General features: G+C 56.9%; 1 protein-coding gene across 1 annotated transcript in view; it reads right to left on the reverse strand.

The window, feature by feature from the left end:
* Nucleotides 1-2,081: 2,081 nt before the first annotated feature.
* Nucleotides 2,082-17,567, reverse strand: part of ELL (elongation factor for RNA polymerase II) — a 76,724-nt gene continuing 61,238 nt past the window's right edge. Inside the window, exons 7-12 of the mRNA XM_016935516.3 lie at nucleotides 10,970-11,066; nucleotides 9,895-10,393; nucleotides 6,180-6,246; nucleotides 5,741-5,912; nucleotides 4,641-4,685; nucleotides 2,082-4,285 (exon numbers count right to left, since the gene is read on the reverse strand). Coding sequence (XP_016791005.1) covers nucleotides 4,169-4,285; nucleotides 4,641-4,685; nucleotides 5,741-5,912; nucleotides 6,180-6,246; nucleotides 9,895-10,393; nucleotides 10,970-11,066 — 997 coding nt within the window. The 3' untranslated portion in view covers nucleotides 2,082-4,168. The remainder of the gene's footprint in view (nucleotides 4,286-4,640; nucleotides 4,686-5,740; nucleotides 5,913-6,179; nucleotides 6,247-9,894; nucleotides 10,394-10,969; nucleotides 11,067-17,567) is intronic.

The following is a 17,567-nucleotide window of genomic DNA, read 5'->3' on the forward strand; positions in this document are numbered from 1 at the left end:
ACACATCCCAACACACCACACACCCACACCACACACCCACACCAACACACCCCAACACACCACACCCACACACCCCAACACACACCACCCACCCTCAACAAACATCCCCAACACACCACACACACCCCACACCGCACACCCCAACACACACCACACCCTCATACCACACACCCAGATACACCACATCCACACACCACACCCCAACACACACCCACATCCCAACACATACCACATCCCAACAAACACCACATCCTCACACACCACACATCCCCAACACACACCACACACCCCACACCCCAACACACACCACACCCACCACACCCACCACACACCCAAACCCCACACCCCAACACACACCCCCACAATCACACCACACCCCAACACACACCACACACTGCCCCAACACACACCACACCCACACACCCCAACATACCAAACACCCCAACACACACACCACACACTGCCCCAACACACACCACACACACACACCCCAACACACCAAACACCCCAACACACACACCACACACCCACTCCACACACCCCAACACACCCCACACACCCACTGTCACACCACACCCACACACCCCAAAACACACCACACACTGCTCCAACACATACACCACACCCACACTTACACCACACCTACACACCCCAACACACACCACACACACTCCACACACCACACGCACCCAACACACCACACCCACTTACCCCAATACACACACCCCAACACACGCCACACACACCACACGCACCCAACACACACCTACACCCTCATACCACACACCCAGATACACCACACCCAGACACCAACACACACCACACCCCCACACCACACCCACATCCCCACCACAAACACCCACACACATCACACCCACACCCCACCACACACCCAACACACCCCCACACAGCACACACCCACACCACACCCACACCACACCCACACCCCAACACACCACACACCCAACACTGCACACCCCAACACACACACCTACACCCTCATACCACACACCCAGATACAACACACACCCACACCCCAACACCACACCCACACCCTCATACCACCCAGATACACCACACACCCACACCCCAACACACCCAAACCCCAACACACACCCCCAACACACACCACACACACCCCACACCACACCCACACCCCACCACATACCACACACACCACACCCAACACACACCACATACCCAACACCCTAGCACGCACTGCATATAACACACACCCACACCCTAACACACCACACCCACACACCCTCACACACCCATATACACCACACCCATCCACCCTAACACACGTCCAGATACCACACCCACACATGAACACACCCACACAAACCCACACCCTAACACACCACACCCCCAGATACACCACACCCACACCACCACACCCCAACACCCTCATACACCCATACACCACACCCACCCTCACACGCCCACATATACACACCCACACCCACCCTAACACACGTCCAGATACTACACCCACACATGAACACACCCACAAACCCACACCCTAACACACACCCCCAGATACACCACACCCACACACCACACCCCAACACCCTCATATACCCATACACCACACCCACACACCACATATCCACACCCTAACACACACACATCCAGATACACCACCCACAACAACATACCCACACAACACACACCCACACCCTAACACACACACGGCCAGATACACCACACCCACACATCAACACACCCACAGATACACCACACCCACACAACACACACCCACACTCTAACACCCCCACAGATAAACCACACACACCAACACACAACCCACACCCTAACACCACACCCACACACCCACAGATACCCCACACCCACACAACACATCCACACATACAACACACACACCCTAACACATCACACACTACACACCCACACACAACACCCAACACACACCGACACAGATATACTACACACCCACACACCCCAACACACACCACACACACATACACACCATACACCACACACACACATACACCAACACCCACACACCACACACACCACACACCACACACACCAGCCAGGCAGCCTGGGCTGCCAGGTTCAGTTCAGTGAAATTTATTGGAGAATGAAAAAAGTCAGCATTCACCTGTTTAGTGTACAAAAAGGACACTAGATCTTTTAAGAAAATATTAGGAAACTGAAGACGCAGATGCCTTTCAATTGTAACATTTTGGCAAAAGTGGAAAGTTCTTGTAAACACCAACCCCATGGCTCAAAATAGTTTTTCTCCACAGTACAACATTAAAAGAAAAAAAAATAGTATCAATAAGTTAGACCATATTTAATCAACTAGAACTTTGTCCACCGACCCCCAAAACACAAAACTTTTCTTAGCTTCATAATTCCTTAAAAGGAGAACAAATAAACAACAAAAACAACAACAACAACAAAAAGGCAAATTCAACTGACAGCCCCTTGGACTGGTTCCCAGGGCAGAGGGGCGGGCAGTCCCGGGCTGGGACCTCCTGAAATCATCCCACCTCACCGGTGTCTGCAGGGCTGCCTGCGGGCGACACAGCAAGGTCCAGCTGACTCTGGAGGCCTCCTGGAGCCTGCTCGGCCCTTCCCCGGCCCGGCCCGGCCCAAAGAGAAAAACAACAACAGCTATTGAAACATGAAGGATCAGTTTCCTCGGAGCTCTGGGAACCCGGGGGTCCCAAAGGAGAGAGACTCTCGGGCAGGGGTGGGATACACTGTGGGCCCTCCACAGTCAGCTCTTTGGAAGCTGTCAGGAGGCACCCCTCCACCCCCAAGTTTAGAAAAATAGACACATCTGTATTTTTGCATTTCTGTTCTCCCTGCCTGACTGCTGATGGCAGCAGTGACCCCCATGTGATCCCTGGGCCCTGAGTCACAGCCGCCACCCACCCCCCACCACCTTCCCAAGTCATGGCTTCATTCAGCCCTAAATGGGAACACACGCCTCAGACCCCACCATGCCCTGGGTGGTCCCCACATACGCACACACACACACGCACACTTGCGTGGCCCCCTGATGCTTTGGGGGACACTAGACTAGGCACAGCAACAAAGCAGCAATTGGGGTGTCTGCAGAGCCTGCACCCCCAGAGCAGGCAGACCCATCCTCCTGGCTCCCCAGCTCTGCCCATGGGTCCCTGGGGCCTCCCTGACCCCATGGCGCCCAGCCCTCCATCAGCCCCTCCCTGAGTGCAAACCTTGGCGGTGGCTCTGCTAAGACGACCCCAGGACCCACAAGTGGACAGAGGGACGGAGGGAGGCCAGCAGCATCGAGACCACAAGGTCTCAACAGTGTGGAATGAGCAGCAGCAGCAGCAAATGGGAAACCGAGGACATCGCAAAGAAAAGTCTGACGCCGCTGCGGCCGAGTCTCAACTTGGAGCACAGAAACACAGTGGCCCCCGACAGCTGAGGGCCTGAAATAGCAGGGCAGGCCTGGGGGCGCTGAAAGCCCTCTGCCCCCTTGGCTCTGAGCAGCTGTCTGGGGGCACCAGCTGGAGTTCTCAAAATAGCCACCTGGGCCACCCTGTTTGCTTGCTGGAGCAGAGACCCTGCCCGAGGAGGAGAGGCTGGGGACAGGGGTGCCTAAACGTAGAGCCAGAGACCAGCAGAGGCCACCTGCCCATTCCCCACGCCCTCAGAACGCAGCTGCACCTTTCGACGACCTCTGTAATACTGCAGGCAGGACCCAGGGCAGCGGCTAGACCCTGGGTGTCCGAGGAGAGGGAGGCACAGGTTTAGAAAAAAGATTTTGCTTCTCTTTTGTACAAAAATAGACTCAAGTCTCATTAGCAGTAGCTAAAAGTGGCTGTCTTTGTATAAAACTAGAAAAGGCAGGCGCGCCACCCCAAGGGCCTAGGAGTCTTCTGGCGAGACAGGAGGCTGAACCCCGGAGGCTGCAGCCAGGGAGGAGGCAGTGGGCTTCCTGGGGGGCCCATCATAGGCAGGGACTGCTCAGGAAGCGCAGGGAGGGCCAAGGTGGGCTTGCAGCCACCCGCCAGGGCGAGACGTCTGCAGGGGCTGCCCTGAAAGCCGGCGGTGCTGGCTCAGATGAGCATCTTCCTCGGGTTTATTTTTTTAAATAAATCCTCTCTCACCGCCTTTTGCTCCCCTGACCCTCCCAGATCCCCGCCATTGGGGAGGGCGGCTAGGGCCAAGCCTGCAGCTGCCGCTGGTCGTACTCGGCGATGAGCCTCTTGATGTGGGCCAGCTTGCTGTGCAGGTACTCGCAGCGGTGCTTCTCCTGGCTGTAGTTGGTGTTGGTCTGTGGGACAGCACAGTCATGCTCAGGACAGAGCCGCCCTGTGTGCTGCTCCCCGCTGTAAGCAGGCCAGTGCCCCCCCCAAACCAAAAACCTGGGCTTGGTGCCCAGCAAGGAGGGTTGTGGTCCAAGGGCAGAGTGGGAGTTGGTCCCCCGCACCTCCGCAGCTTGTGTGGCTGGGCCAGGATGCCACAGCTGAAGACTTAGCTGGGGGTGGTGGGGCAACTTTGGCCTCAGACTCAAAGGCTCTTCCCCCACACCTTGGAAGTAGCGGGCAGGGAGGCTGCCCCGGGCCCACCCTCCTCCCTCCAGCTCCCATGGCTCACTTGGAGCCCACCCCAACACAAGAGACACTCACCTTTTTGATTTTTCGATATTCCTGCAAAATCTGCCCTCGAGTAGTCTAGAAGAAAAACAAAATTTTGAGAAAACAGAATGTGTCCCCGCCTACAGGAAACCCAAATTGAGTGGTCCTAGGTGCTCTGAGAAGGGTGAGGCATGGGAGGGTGGGGCAGCCTCAAGGACAAGGCCAAGTAACACCCCAGGGGCCCACAGCAGCTGTAGCTCCGGAGTGGGTGGGGCATGAGGGAAAGGCTGCCGGGTACCCTGGAGGCAATAGCAGGTGAGGCACTGCTGTTGTGGGGGCGTGGGAGGACAAGGAAGTATCCATGTCGTGGGGGGGTGGGGAGGGGGTGGGGTGGTGCAGCAAAGAGGGAGGGAAGGGGAAGGAGAGATGCCCCAAGAACCCGTGGCTCGCAGCCCCTAGAACCCCATCATGAGTCGTCGTCTTTGGAAGGCAAAGGGGCCTTGGCCAAGAGAGACCCCGGCATCTGATTAATCGGGGCCCAGCCCTGTAGTCAGGTCACCAGTTCCGAAAGGTGGCAGGTGGGGCGGCTGCGTCCAAGGCTAGGCTAAGGGTGGAGACTCTCTGTATACACAGGGCAGCTGAATGAGCTGTGAGCTCAAGCCAGGGGACCACAGGAGTCCTGATTCCTAGGACCACAGGGACCTGTCACCTCCCCCTGCTATAGTTGTGGCAGCATGGATGGGCCCCAGGGTGCTGGACAGAGCTCAGCTGCGGAGTCTCCTGAGGGTTTGGCACAGGTACCAAGAGCCCTGTGTCCTAGGCTGTGAGAGGACCCCAGGCACTCAAACATGTGGGGATCCATGTACCCCGGCTCGCCCCCATCCAAGGAGGTGGGTCACAGCTGTCCCCACTGCAAAGGAGGCTGACAACCTGGGCTGCCTTCAAGGACTCCCACAACAGGACCCCAGGGCCGGGCCAGAACCATGGGGTTGCTGCATGGAGTGCACCAGGGGGAGAAGCACTGCCTGGGGAAGGGCCAGACTCTGGGGCCACCAAGCAGGCCACTAGGCTCGTGGTGGCGATGGTGCGCGCCCAAGTGGGCCCTGGCTCCTGCCAGAGCCAGGGCACAGTAGGCAGCGGGGGGGCTCTACCTCATACTCCTCGGAGCCCTGGGAGAGCTGCCGGAGCTGGGCGTCGAGCTGGGTGAACCGCCGCGTGATGCGCTCAATGCGGGCGTGCAGGTCGCGGTACTCGCTGTACTCGGCATTGAAGTCGTTCTTGTAGCTCTGGCGCTGCTCCGAAGAGGAGATGGCTGCGTACCTCCTGAAACAGGAGAGAGGGGCCACTGAGTGGAGGCTGGAAGGACCCAGCCCCACCCAGGAAGTGGCCATCCTGGCTCCACCGGCGGCCTGGCCTCTCGGGTGATTCCCTGGATTATGAGGGGGCCTGGCCCAGAAGAGGCTGCTATGTTTGGAATTCACATACTCAGACTTGCAGTGGCTTCTACCTCTGATAACCTGCAGTGCTGGGGGAGGGGGTCTGAACCCAGAAAAGGGAGGCCTGGCCTGCAGGGCCCAGACAAACACTCACAGCAAGTAGTCAGGCGTCTCCGACGTGGACGTGGGAACACTGGAAACGCTGCAGGTTCCGTTTAAACCTACGAGAGCAAACACATACCTCCTGAGTCTGCGCCCATGGCACCGGTCTGCAGGAAGCACGCCAGGATGGGGACATGCATGAAAACTGCACACTTTGCTGCTGGAGGGACATAGAGGGATAGCAGAGGGGATGACTGTGTGGCAGGTGCAAGGGCTGAGCCCCTCGCACCTGGCAACTGTGGGCTGCTGGACCTGGGCATGCCCTCCAGGTGGTGAGCAGAGCTCAGCGTGCACCTGCGTGTCCAGGGCAAAGCCCTGCAGGACACAGAGCACCCAGGCATCACCACAGTCACATTCTTGGCAAACAGCGGACAGGTCAGGGAACTGCAGGGCCAAAGCCTGCACAACCGGTCAGAGCTTCCCCCAGGCCAGGCCCTTGCTGCCTCCACTGACTGCATGTCAAAGGTCACTAAGCTGAAAACAAATGACCCCTGGCTTGACCTGAGTCTCTGGGGCATCCCAGTCTCTGGCCAGACAGGACAAAGACAAGATGGCCAGCAGGGCCTGCATCTCTTGGTGCTGACAAAGTTCCAGGCCCTTGGTCTGCGCCCCACCCAGATCATCCCGTCCTTTCCACTAGACACTGAATTGCACGCTCCACAAGGCAGCTCCAGGACAGGGCCAGCCAGAGGAGCCCATGGGCCACCCCAATCGGCCATCCGTGAGCAAAGTGTCCATGATGACGCTCAGCCCTTCGCCCCTTCAGGGGCCTGCCCAAAGCTGCACAGCTGATGGCTAGATGGCACCCCAGGCAGCTGTCCTGCTCCTGAGCCATGTGGTGGGGTGCCCCGGCCACATAAGACAACACCCCTGAGGGTCTGGAAATCAGGGAGGGGAGGGGCAGGAAGACTGAAGTGCGCGTCGCCTAAGACCACAACTACAATTTAGTGCGTTTCCTAGACCTTCTTGCAGTGGCTTTCTTTCCAATACAGAAATGATTTTATCAATTTCAGATGTATCCTCAATACACTTTTTTTTTTTTTTAGAGACAGGGTCTTGCTCTGCCACCCAGGCTGGAGTTGCAATGGTGCGATCATGGCTCACTACAACCTTGAACTCCTGGGCTCAAGTGATCCTCTTGCCTCAGCCTCCCAAGTAGGTGAGACTATAGGCATATGCCACCATGCCCAGCTAATTAAAAAAATTTTTTGTAGAGATGGGGTCTCACTGTGTTGCCCAGGCTGGTCTGAAACTCCTGACCTCAAGCAATCCTCCTGAATTGGCCTTTCAAAGCGTTGGGATTAAAGGCGTGAACCACCACATCTGGCGAATTTTTTTTTTTTTTACTTTTTAGTAGAGATGAGGAGGCTTGCCTATATTGCCTAGGCTGGTCTTGAACTCCTGGACTTAAGTGATCCTCTTGACTTGGCCTCTCAACATGCTAGGATTATAGGCGGAACCACTGTGCCTGGCCCTAGTGTACATTTTCAGGGGCCCTCTGCACTATCCCCTGAGAGAGCAGGAGTCTGCGATCTCCAGTTTGCTGAGCCCTCTCTCTCAGTGTAACACACCTGGGCTGACCACAGCAGCTTCTCTGCTGCCAAATTCCCAAAAGTGGACGAAGCTCACTCCCCACAAAGTTTCTAACACTCCCCACTTTGGGCCAGACACTGCCTTCAATATCACCACCACCCCCACCTGGGTTGTCTTTAAGAGGCTGTGGCCTTCCCAGGGATGCAACTCAATGGGCATGTATTGAATGGGTCTGACCCTGGTCCGGGCCAGAAGGAAGTGAGAGGCAAGGCGCAGCTGCGAAGGCCAAGCCCATGCTCCCCCCACACAGTGGCCTCCGTGGGTATTCTACAACAGGTAACTGCCATGTGTCAGGCTGGTCAACATTACCTCATTTGACATGCCCCAAGATCTTCACCAGCTAGGATGACAAATGGGGAAATCAAGGCTCAGGGTCAGCTCAACCTGGTACCAGTGGGACCTTCAAAGTCCAGCCCTTGGCAAACCTCAGCGGCCCCCGACTCCTACTCAAGCTCTGGCTGTGTGGGGCCGGCCAAGCTGGTCCCTGCTTCGGGGCCCCGGAGAACACCCCCACAGCAGCTCCTCTCCCCATCTCTCCCCTTCACAGCCCACGTCTCTCTACTTGCTTGTCCCGGGCACGGGCACAGGACAGCTAAGACATGCCCTGCACAAGTACCACCTTCAGGACTCTGGTAACATGGACCACCAGCACCAGGCTCAGCTTCTGGTGCCTCCACTGTCCTTTTCTTGGTGCTTGGGACATCTACCCCTGCTTTGCACTTTCTCACCTGTGGTAGAGATGACAGCCCCTGGGCTGGGGATGAACTGCCTAGGGGCCAACACGCACCAGGCCAGACAGGAAACCACCTTGAGTCCCCAGGCCTGTCTTGGCACCTAGGCACTGGGCATCCAAGGAAGGGACACAGCCCAGAGTGGTCTGTGGACCCTGGACCCGGGCCAAGGGTCTCAAATGGTAGATCCTGCCATTTGATCGTGGCCCAGGTCTGGCTGTGGGGTGTGGGTGTGTCCTGGGAATCAGGAGTCCTGCCCTGAGCATGGCCCTGGTCAGAGAGGCTGCCCAGGGAGTGAGGCCACCTTCTCCTCGTCGGCCCCCACATGCAGTCCCACGGGAGGTGGGAAGCCCAGCACGAGGCAGGGCTGACCCAACCCCGAAAGTCCTCCTTCCTATCCAGTAAGACCCAGCCACAGTTGTGAGGACCTGCTCTCCAGCCACGGCAGGGGACGGGGCATGGCCCTCTGAGCAACGCAAAGCTATAATGAAAGAAGGGCTCCCACCCTCATCCCAGGAATCCCCTGACTCAGCCTCCTCCCCAGAGACACAACCCAAAAGCACAACAGGTGACACCACCTGGGCTGCCCTGGGCCAGCTGGCGCCGAGAGCGAAGTGGCCATCTGCAACTGGCCGCCATCACCACATGGGACCACTGCAGCCCCTGTCGCACATGGTGGTGGAACAGCCGCTGCACGCTGGCCACTGCTTTTGCTGGTTCCTATAAATGAACAGCTGCGCAGGCTCATGGCCACGGTGCTAGGCGGGTGCTACTGCTGCTCAGTTTAGGTGCCTGGGCTGTGGTCTCGGAGCCGCCCAGGTCTCCTGGCTCCCCAATCCCAGCCTGCCAGGCCCTGTCCCCACAGCAGAAACCTACAGTCCACAACAGTCGCACGGTGCCTACAGAGGTCCAGGTGCTATCCCTCTCCCACCAGGATCTGCCCATCTGCACCTGTGCTGCCTCTCCCTGAATAGGGCTGGCTTGCCTGGGCCCCCACTGCCTTCCCTGAACCCCAGCAGACCTCAGCATGGCCCTGGCTCCTGGGGCTTCCCTGCAGTCAGAGCTGGGGCCTGGGCCCCATTCCTCTCTGCATGTTAGCCCCTTCTGCGGCCTCAGTTCCCCACAAGGCTCTGGGCCTCCGGCCCCCAGTGCTGGCCTGGCACATTGACTGCAAGTGGCACCGGGCACTCCAGACAGGCAGAGAGAGGACCAGGTGCAGGAACATAGGGTGCCAGGTGCCAGGCACACAGGGCAAATCTGATGGGGCCTGGGGCAACAGGGTACCCTCCCCTGGCTTGAGCCCCCTCGACACCCCATGAGGGTGAGGCAGGTGTGGGGCCAGTACTTAGAGTCCCGGCAACGCCCTCCTGCCTGGGCACCTACCTGGGGTGTCTGCTGGGGCTCCGGGGGTGGCATGGATGGCAGGTGCACAGTCTGGAAGCTGGGCCCGGGGCTTGTCCTCAGCCGCCCTCTCCTTGTCTTTGTGCTTCTTGGACTTCTTCTTGGGCTTGCTGCGCGAGGGGCTGCCGTGTGGCCTGCTGGGCTGGGCACAGTCCGTCAGCAGGGGCAGGCCGAGGCGCACAGTGGGGGCTGGGGCAGCCGCCTCTCCGTGCTCACAGTCTCGGCCGCTGTGGCCCAGGTCATTGCTGACATCGGCCAGGGGGTCGTGGGCCCTCGGGGGCTCCAGCCGCGGGGGCAGGTGAGTGCTGGAGCTGAGGGTGTCCGTGCTGGCTGGTGGGCCTGGGGTGGGCAGCAAGGCCTCACGGCCATTGGGCACGCCCAGCTTCCCGTTAACGGCAGGCTGAGCTCTCTGAGTGAAGTGCGATATCCGGGGTTTCTTGTTGGCTAGGGGGTCGATGAAATCAGGAGGCTGCAGCCGCTTCTGGAGAGGAGCAGAGATCATTTTAGAGGGGAGCACAGAGTGGCTGAGCAGCAACAGGCAATCCCCTGGCCTGGCTAGAAAACCCAACGCCTCCTGCAAGGCCCACGCTGGCCACATGGGGGCGCCCGAGCACCAAGTCAGGTCCCAGGTGCCGCTCAGGGTGGCCTCAGCTGGGGCCCATCAGCCTGCTGGGATAGATGCAGGGGGAGGGCAGGGCCCAGTGTGTGAGCGGGCCACCCCTGGGGACTGGTCTAAAGCGCTGCTGTGCTCAGCATGCTTCCCCAGTGATAACTGTGACACAGGAGCAGGAAGCCCAGGGTTGAGCCCACATCAGGGAGCCGCCCCCCGTCCCAGGTTCCGCACTGTGACACTGGGGTGCTGCGGCCACACTGGCAGGAATCTGCCCCCAACCCCAACCCGACAGCTTCCCCCTTGGTCCCTGGGCGGAGGGAGGCGGCTCAACTCGGAGCAGCTCATGCTCCAAGGAGCTGGTGAGGAAGGTGACAAGGGTTACTGATGCAGCACAGGGTGCCCTGCAGGTGCTTGGGACAGTCACCCCAGGCATGCCTCACTTACCTGTGGGGGCGAGGCCGAGCGCCCACGCTCGGCTGGGGGGCTGGAGGCAGCAGGGTCTCCAAGGAGGCTGCCAGTGCTCTGTGGCTGGCACAGCTTCCTGCGAAGGAGAGGCAGGGCTAGGTCAGAAGGTGCTGAGGGGGCCTAGGGGCCCCAGGCCTGTATCCACATGGGGGCCCGGTGGAGATGCCTCAAGGAAGGGACCCCCCTCCTCCCAAATCCAGAGCAGGGCCAAGGGGTCACAGGAGCCTGGGCCTGAGGCCATCCTGCCCCCGACTTCACCCAAAGGAGGACTTCCCCACTCACTGTCCCCCTGAGCCCAGAGGAGGGTCACTTTGTGTAGGTGCCTGCTACCGGAGAGACCAGGGACACACGCTAGGGTGCTGGACCCTGCTTTTAAAGACAGCTGTTCATCCTGTTCAGAACGCTCACTGCAGAAACTGTCCAAAATGCAGAAGAGAACGGAGGGCCCTGGCCTAGGATGAGACAGCCTTCCTGGAAGCCCAGGTCACAGCAGGATCTGGAGGGCGGCAGAGTGGCCACCAGCTTGACTAGGTGATGCAGCTGGGGAAGAAGGGAAGAAACACCCCAGTGCATGCCCCTTCTCCTGCTCCATGTGATCTGGGCAAGTGGAATCCCCCACCCCCGCCAGCAACCCTGCAGCTTATGGGTATCCTCTCTGACCCAACTGTTCAATTCCCGGGGGCTGTGCCATCTCAGGGCAGCCTAGCGCCCCTCCAGGCCCTGCAGAGAGACTTAAGTCCAGGGCCATGGCCATTCTGCCAGCCAGTGACACCCAGAGCCCATCTCCCTAACAAATGGGCTAGGCTACAGACCACTGCAGGTGTCACTTCCCTGGTGGCCTGAGAGGAGAGCCATGTGGATATAAACAGAACTCCCAGTTAAAGACAGAAAACTGAGAACAGGCATTTGCATCCACTGGACAGGCAAGGCAGCGACAAAAGGAGGAGCGAAGACACCGGAAAGCATAGCAGAAGCATGAGTGGTGACTGCTGCAGGATCCAGAGAATCCAGGGCCCAGAGCAAGAGGCACCACGACCTCAGGGGACAACAGACTGCTGCAGGGCCATCCCCCACAGCTCTACTCCAGATCCTCATCACTGCTGGTGGGGCTGCAGGACAGTGAGCCCAGGGCTGTCAGGCAGCAGAGAGGCTCGGGCCACTCCTCCAGGCAGTTGGGAAGTTACCTGGGCCACAGCTGGACAACAGGATGGCCAGATGTGTGGCCTCAGGAGAAGAAGAAACAGGGCCCAGGACTAGGGCACATCGGGATTCAGAGGCCCCAAGCTGTGCAGTGTCCCCAAGGGCTGCACTGCAGCTTCCAGGCAACAAACGTCAGACCTCAAAACAGAGGAACACGAAAATACATTTGAAAAGAGACTCCACAGGGAGATGAAAACGTTAAAAAATAAATCAACAGGCCGGGCGCCATGGCTCACGCCTGTAATCCCAGCACTTTGGGAGGCCAAGGCAGGCGGATCACCTAAGGTCAGGAGTTCGGGACCAGTCTGGCCAACATGGTGAAACCCCGTCTCTCCTAAACGTACAAAAAAATTAGCCGGGCGTGGTGGTGGGCACCTGTAACCTCAACTACTTGGGAGGCTGAAGCAGGAGAATCACTTGAACCCGGGAGGCGGAGGTTGCAGTGAGCAGAGATCATGCCATTGCACTCCAGTCTGGGCAACAAGACCAAGACTCCGTCTCAAAAACATAAAATAAATAAAAAATGCCAGTTTTCGTGTCCTTGGAAAAACAAAAGCTCTGAATAGACGTTTCTTCAAAGAAGCTATACAAATGGCCAAAAGCACATAACAAGATGCTCAATGCCATGTGTCATCAGGGAAATGCAAATCAAAACAACGAGACACTGGCTACTCTGGGCACACTGCCTATGGGTTAGCCCTGCCCTGCAAGGAGCAATAATGAACAAACAAACCCACCAAACAAAAAACAAACAACGAGATACCACTTCACACACACCCAGGGATGACTGGAATAAAAAAAACAGAAAATAGGTTGGGCGCAGTGGCTCACGCCTCTAATCCCAGTCACAGCTCACTGCAGCCTGGATCTCCTGTGCTCAAGTGATCCTCCCACCTCAGCCTCTAGGGTAGCTGGGATCACAAGAGCACAACACCATGCCTGGCTAATTTTTTCATTTTTTGTAGAGATGAGGGTCTCACTATGTTGCCCAGGCTTGTCTAGAACTTGAGCCCAGGCTTGGGCTCAAGCAATCCTCCCACCTAAGCCTCCCAAAGTGCTGAGATTATAGGCATGAGCCACCACGCCCGGTCCTGATTCAACATTCCTCACAGCTACAAGTTTCCACAGATTACATGTCAGCCACATAGTGTATAATTCCATTGATCTGAAATGTCCACAACAGGCAAATCAATAGAGACAGAAAGCAGATTAGTAGTTACCAGGGGCTGGGAGCATGGGAGGGAATGGGGAGAATGACTCCTGATGGGGACGGGGTTTCCTTTTGGGGAAATGAAAATTTTCTGGAACTAGACAGAGGTGGTGGCTGCACAATATTATGAACATACAAAATGTTACTGAGCTGCTCACTTTAAATGGATGACTTGTGTTACATGAACTGTATCTGAATAAAGCTGTTATTCTTTAAAAAACATCCTTAGAGGCCAGGCCCAGTGGCTCACGCCTGTAATCCCAGCACTTTGGGAGGCCGAGGCAGGTGGATCACGAGGTCAGGAGATCGAGACCATCCTGGCTAACACGGTGAAACCTCATCTCTACTAAAAATACAAAAAATTAGCCGGGCATGGTGGCGGGTGCCTGTAGTCCCAGCTACTCGCGAGGCTGAGGCAGGAGAATGGTGTCAACCCAGGAGGCGGAGCTAGCAGTGAGCCGAGATCGCGCCACTGCACTCCAGCCTGGGTGACGAGCAAGACTCCGTCTCAAAATAAATAAAGAAATAAATAAAATAAACATCCTTAGAGTAGGTTAAAAATGACATCCTGGGCTGGGCATAATGGCTCATGCGTGTAATCCCAGTACTTTGGGAGGCTGAGATGGGCAGATTACCTGAGGTTGGGAGTTCCAGACCAGCCTGGCCTGCATGGTGAAACCCTGTCTCTACTTAAAAATACAAAATTAGCCGGTTGTGGTGGCAGGCGCCTGTAATCCCAGCTACTCGGGAAGCTGAGGTAGGCGAATCACTTGAACCTGGGAGGCAGATGTTGCAGTGAGCAGAGATTGCACCACTGCACTCCAGCCTGGGCAACAGAGTGAGACTCAGTCTCAAAAAAAAAAAAAAAAAGGCATCCTGGCTGGGCACGGTGGCTCACGCCTGTAAACCCAGCACTTTGGAAGGCTGAGGCCCTTGAGGTCAGGAGTTTGAGACCAGCCTGGCCAACATGGTGAAACCCCAGATCTACTAAAAATACAAAAAATTAGCCGGGCATGGTGGTGCATGCCTGTAATCCCAGCTACTCAGGAGGCTGAGGCAGGAGAATTGCTTGAACCAGGGAGGCAGAGGTTGCAGTAAGCCAAGATTGCGCCATTGCACTCCAGGTTGGGCGATAGGGTGAGAGTCCCTCTCCAAAAAAAAAAAAGAAAGAAAGAAAGAAAGAAAAAGACATCCTTTCCATGAAATAAGAACATGATGAGTTAGGCCAGGCACAGTGGATCACGCCTGTAATCCCAGCACTTTGGGAGGCCGAGGCGGGTGGATCATGAGGTCAGGAGTTCAAGACCAGCCTGGCCAAGATGGTGAAACCCCATCTCTACTAAAAATACAAAAATTAGCCAGGCGTGGTGGCGGGCACCTGTAATCCCAGCTACTCGGGAAGCTGAGGCACAGAATTGCTTGAACCCAGGAGGCGGAGGTTGCAGTGAGCCGAGATCATGCCACTGCACTCCAGCCTGCGTGGCAGAGCAAGACTCTGTCTCAGGAAAAAAAAAAAAAAGAACATGCTCCTATGAAAACGCAACGGGGAAGACTCTTAGAAACTAGAAATAATAGGCCTTGCATGGTGGCTCACGCGTGTAATCCCAGTGCTTTGGGTGGCTGAGGCAGGCAGATCACTTGAGGTCAGGAGTTCAAGACCAGTCTGGAGAACATGGTGAAACCCCATCTCTTTGCCTAGGCAACAGAGCAACACTCTGTCTCAAGAAAAAAAAAGAAACTACAAATAATAGTAAATTAAGAGACGGGATGAGAAATGTCAAAGAAGTCTCCTAAAAGGAGAATAAAAAAGAGCAAGAGATGAAAACCAGCTGGGCGCGGTGGCTCACGCCTGTAATCCTAGCACTTTGGGAGGCTGAGGCGGGCGGATCACCTGAGATCCGGAGTTTGAGACCAGCCTGACCAACATGGAGAAACCCCATCTCTACTAAAAATACAAAATTAGCTGGGCATGGTGCGCATGCCTGTAATCCCAGCTACTCTGGAGGCTGAGGCAGGAGAATGGCTTGAACCCAGGAGACGGAGGTTGCTGTGAGCCCAGACCGTGCCACTGCACTCCAGCCTGGGCAACAAGAGCAAAACTCCATCTCAAAAAAAAAAAAAAAGAGATGAAAACCAGGAAGAGGAGGACAGACTCTAGCAGCCTGCCAAGAGCAGTTTGAGGTGGCGTGCAGTAGGATAGGCCTTTCCACTACCACACACAGGACAGAAGGATGGATAGACGGATAAGGCAAGTTTTCAGCCTGCAGGGGCCGTGGTGCCCACCATCCCAGAGTAGGTACCTGGCCAGCCCCTGGCTCTGTGGACCAACACAGGGTTGGGGTGGGAAGCCTCTGACCTTCAACGTGGAGGGAAAGCATCTTGGACTCTACAAGTCTAGATGTGATCAACCGCTGGCTCAGCAGGACCATCGTCTGGGCATGAAGATGTGGCCAGCAGTCCTCCTGGAGCCCTGTCCTCAGAGAGGTGCTCCAGGAGCTGTGCTCCCTTGGCACCAGGGAGGAGCAGGAAGGAGGAGTATATAGACTCTGGCATGGGGCTCACAGGAGAGGGGAGTGGCTCAGGTTGGAGGTAAGGGCACCAGGCAGTGTGTGGCTTGGGCAGAGGAATCAGGAACTCTTGGGGGGACCTGCAGGACCCCTGACCCATGGACAGTGATGAGAGGAGATTTGGATACCAGGGACAGATCGGGTTTGGACATCATGAACAAAGAGAACATGAGTGGAGAAACCACCCCCCAAAGCCACATGTGGTGCCAGCTCAGCTGGGGAGGCTCCTGCAGTGACTTGGGCCCCCACATCCCATCTGTCTCACGGCCTGCACTAGGCTAACGGCCTGCACTGGGCTAGCCCAGCTGGTAACAAATACTCCAAGGCCCTGCTTTGATATACACGAAGCCATGGTGTCAAAAACTGCTATAAATGGGGCTTTCTTAGGGATGGGGTGCTAAATAGGAAAAAAAAAAAAAAAAAAACAGCTGTGCAGAGGGGCACCGCAGGTCACCTTCTATGTGGTTATGGCCCAGGGACATCAACCCTGCCCCCTGCACGCTAGTGGAAGCTTGTGAAGGCAGTGCTGATCCCCATGCCGGCCCAGAGTGAAAGCAGAGTGCCAAGGGGCTGGCATGAGCCCAGCAAGCTCACTCAGCAGACGGAACATGAGCCTTGAATCAGGGGAGCTGGAGGCGGCTCTGGAGCCTGCATCCCGGGGAAGCTCCCCGACGCCCCAGAGACGCAGCCCAGCCTTCTCCACCTCACTCCACTAGCTCTGGGCAGTTCTCCTTCCAGTGCCCTAAGGGTCTGAGGAACCCAGGGGGCCAAGGGAGAGGACACAGGGTATGAGGATGGGGGCGGGCCTTCTGCCAAGACTGTGCCCTCCGCCAGCCTGCCGCCAAGCCAGGGCAGTGCCCCGCAGGCCCCTGACCTGCACACCCAGGGTGGACAGGCAGGCACTACCCTCTCAGGGGAGCAGAGTGGACCCCCAACTTCATTCTGCTTTCCAGAGGCAATTACTGCTTTAAACAGCTGAACTTCCAAAAAACAACTACAAACTCATAAATACCTCCGAGTCCCTGAGAAATCACTTACGGACTAATTAGCAGATTGACCTGCTTCACAGCCCGAGCTCCCTAGCTGGCAGCAGTGGAGAAGGAAATCATTAGCCGCCTGCCTCCTTAACTGCTCCCCTGAGCTGCTGCCACTTCTGACCCTGGGTCCCAATTAGCCTGAGGGGATGCATTTAATTAACGCTGCTTAATGACGCCTGCCCTGCCGGGAGTGTCGTTTGGCCTTATTTCTCTCTACTTCAGGTTCTTGAGAGGCTCTTTTCAAAAAGTCAGTAAACTTCCCAGGCCCTGTGGGGATGCCCAGGTTGTGGAGGGAAGCATGAAGGGAAGTTGGGGACAGCTGAGGAGGGTCTCAGCAGACTGAGGCCTTTTGTCTGAAGATTCCAAGGTCGGGGCCAGTGACTCACACCTCCGTCCCACTCTGTGGGCGTGGCCTTCCCCCACCACGGGATGCCCTGGGGCAGCACGTGGGCAGTAGGGAGGATGACCAGAGAGGCCTACTTGGACCCTTCCATCCTGCTCCCAAGCCCTGTGGCCTTCAGGACCACACAAGACCACCCCAGCATCCTCTGGGTAAGCTCTGG

The sequence above is a fragment of the Pan troglodytes genome, chromosome 20 (genome assembly GCF_028858775.2).
Source record: "Pan troglodytes isolate AG18354 chromosome 20, NHGRI_mPanTro3-v2.0_pri, whole genome shotgun sequence".
NCBI classification, from domain to species: Eukaryota; Metazoa; Chordata; class Mammalia; order Primates; family Hominidae; genus Pan; species Pan troglodytes.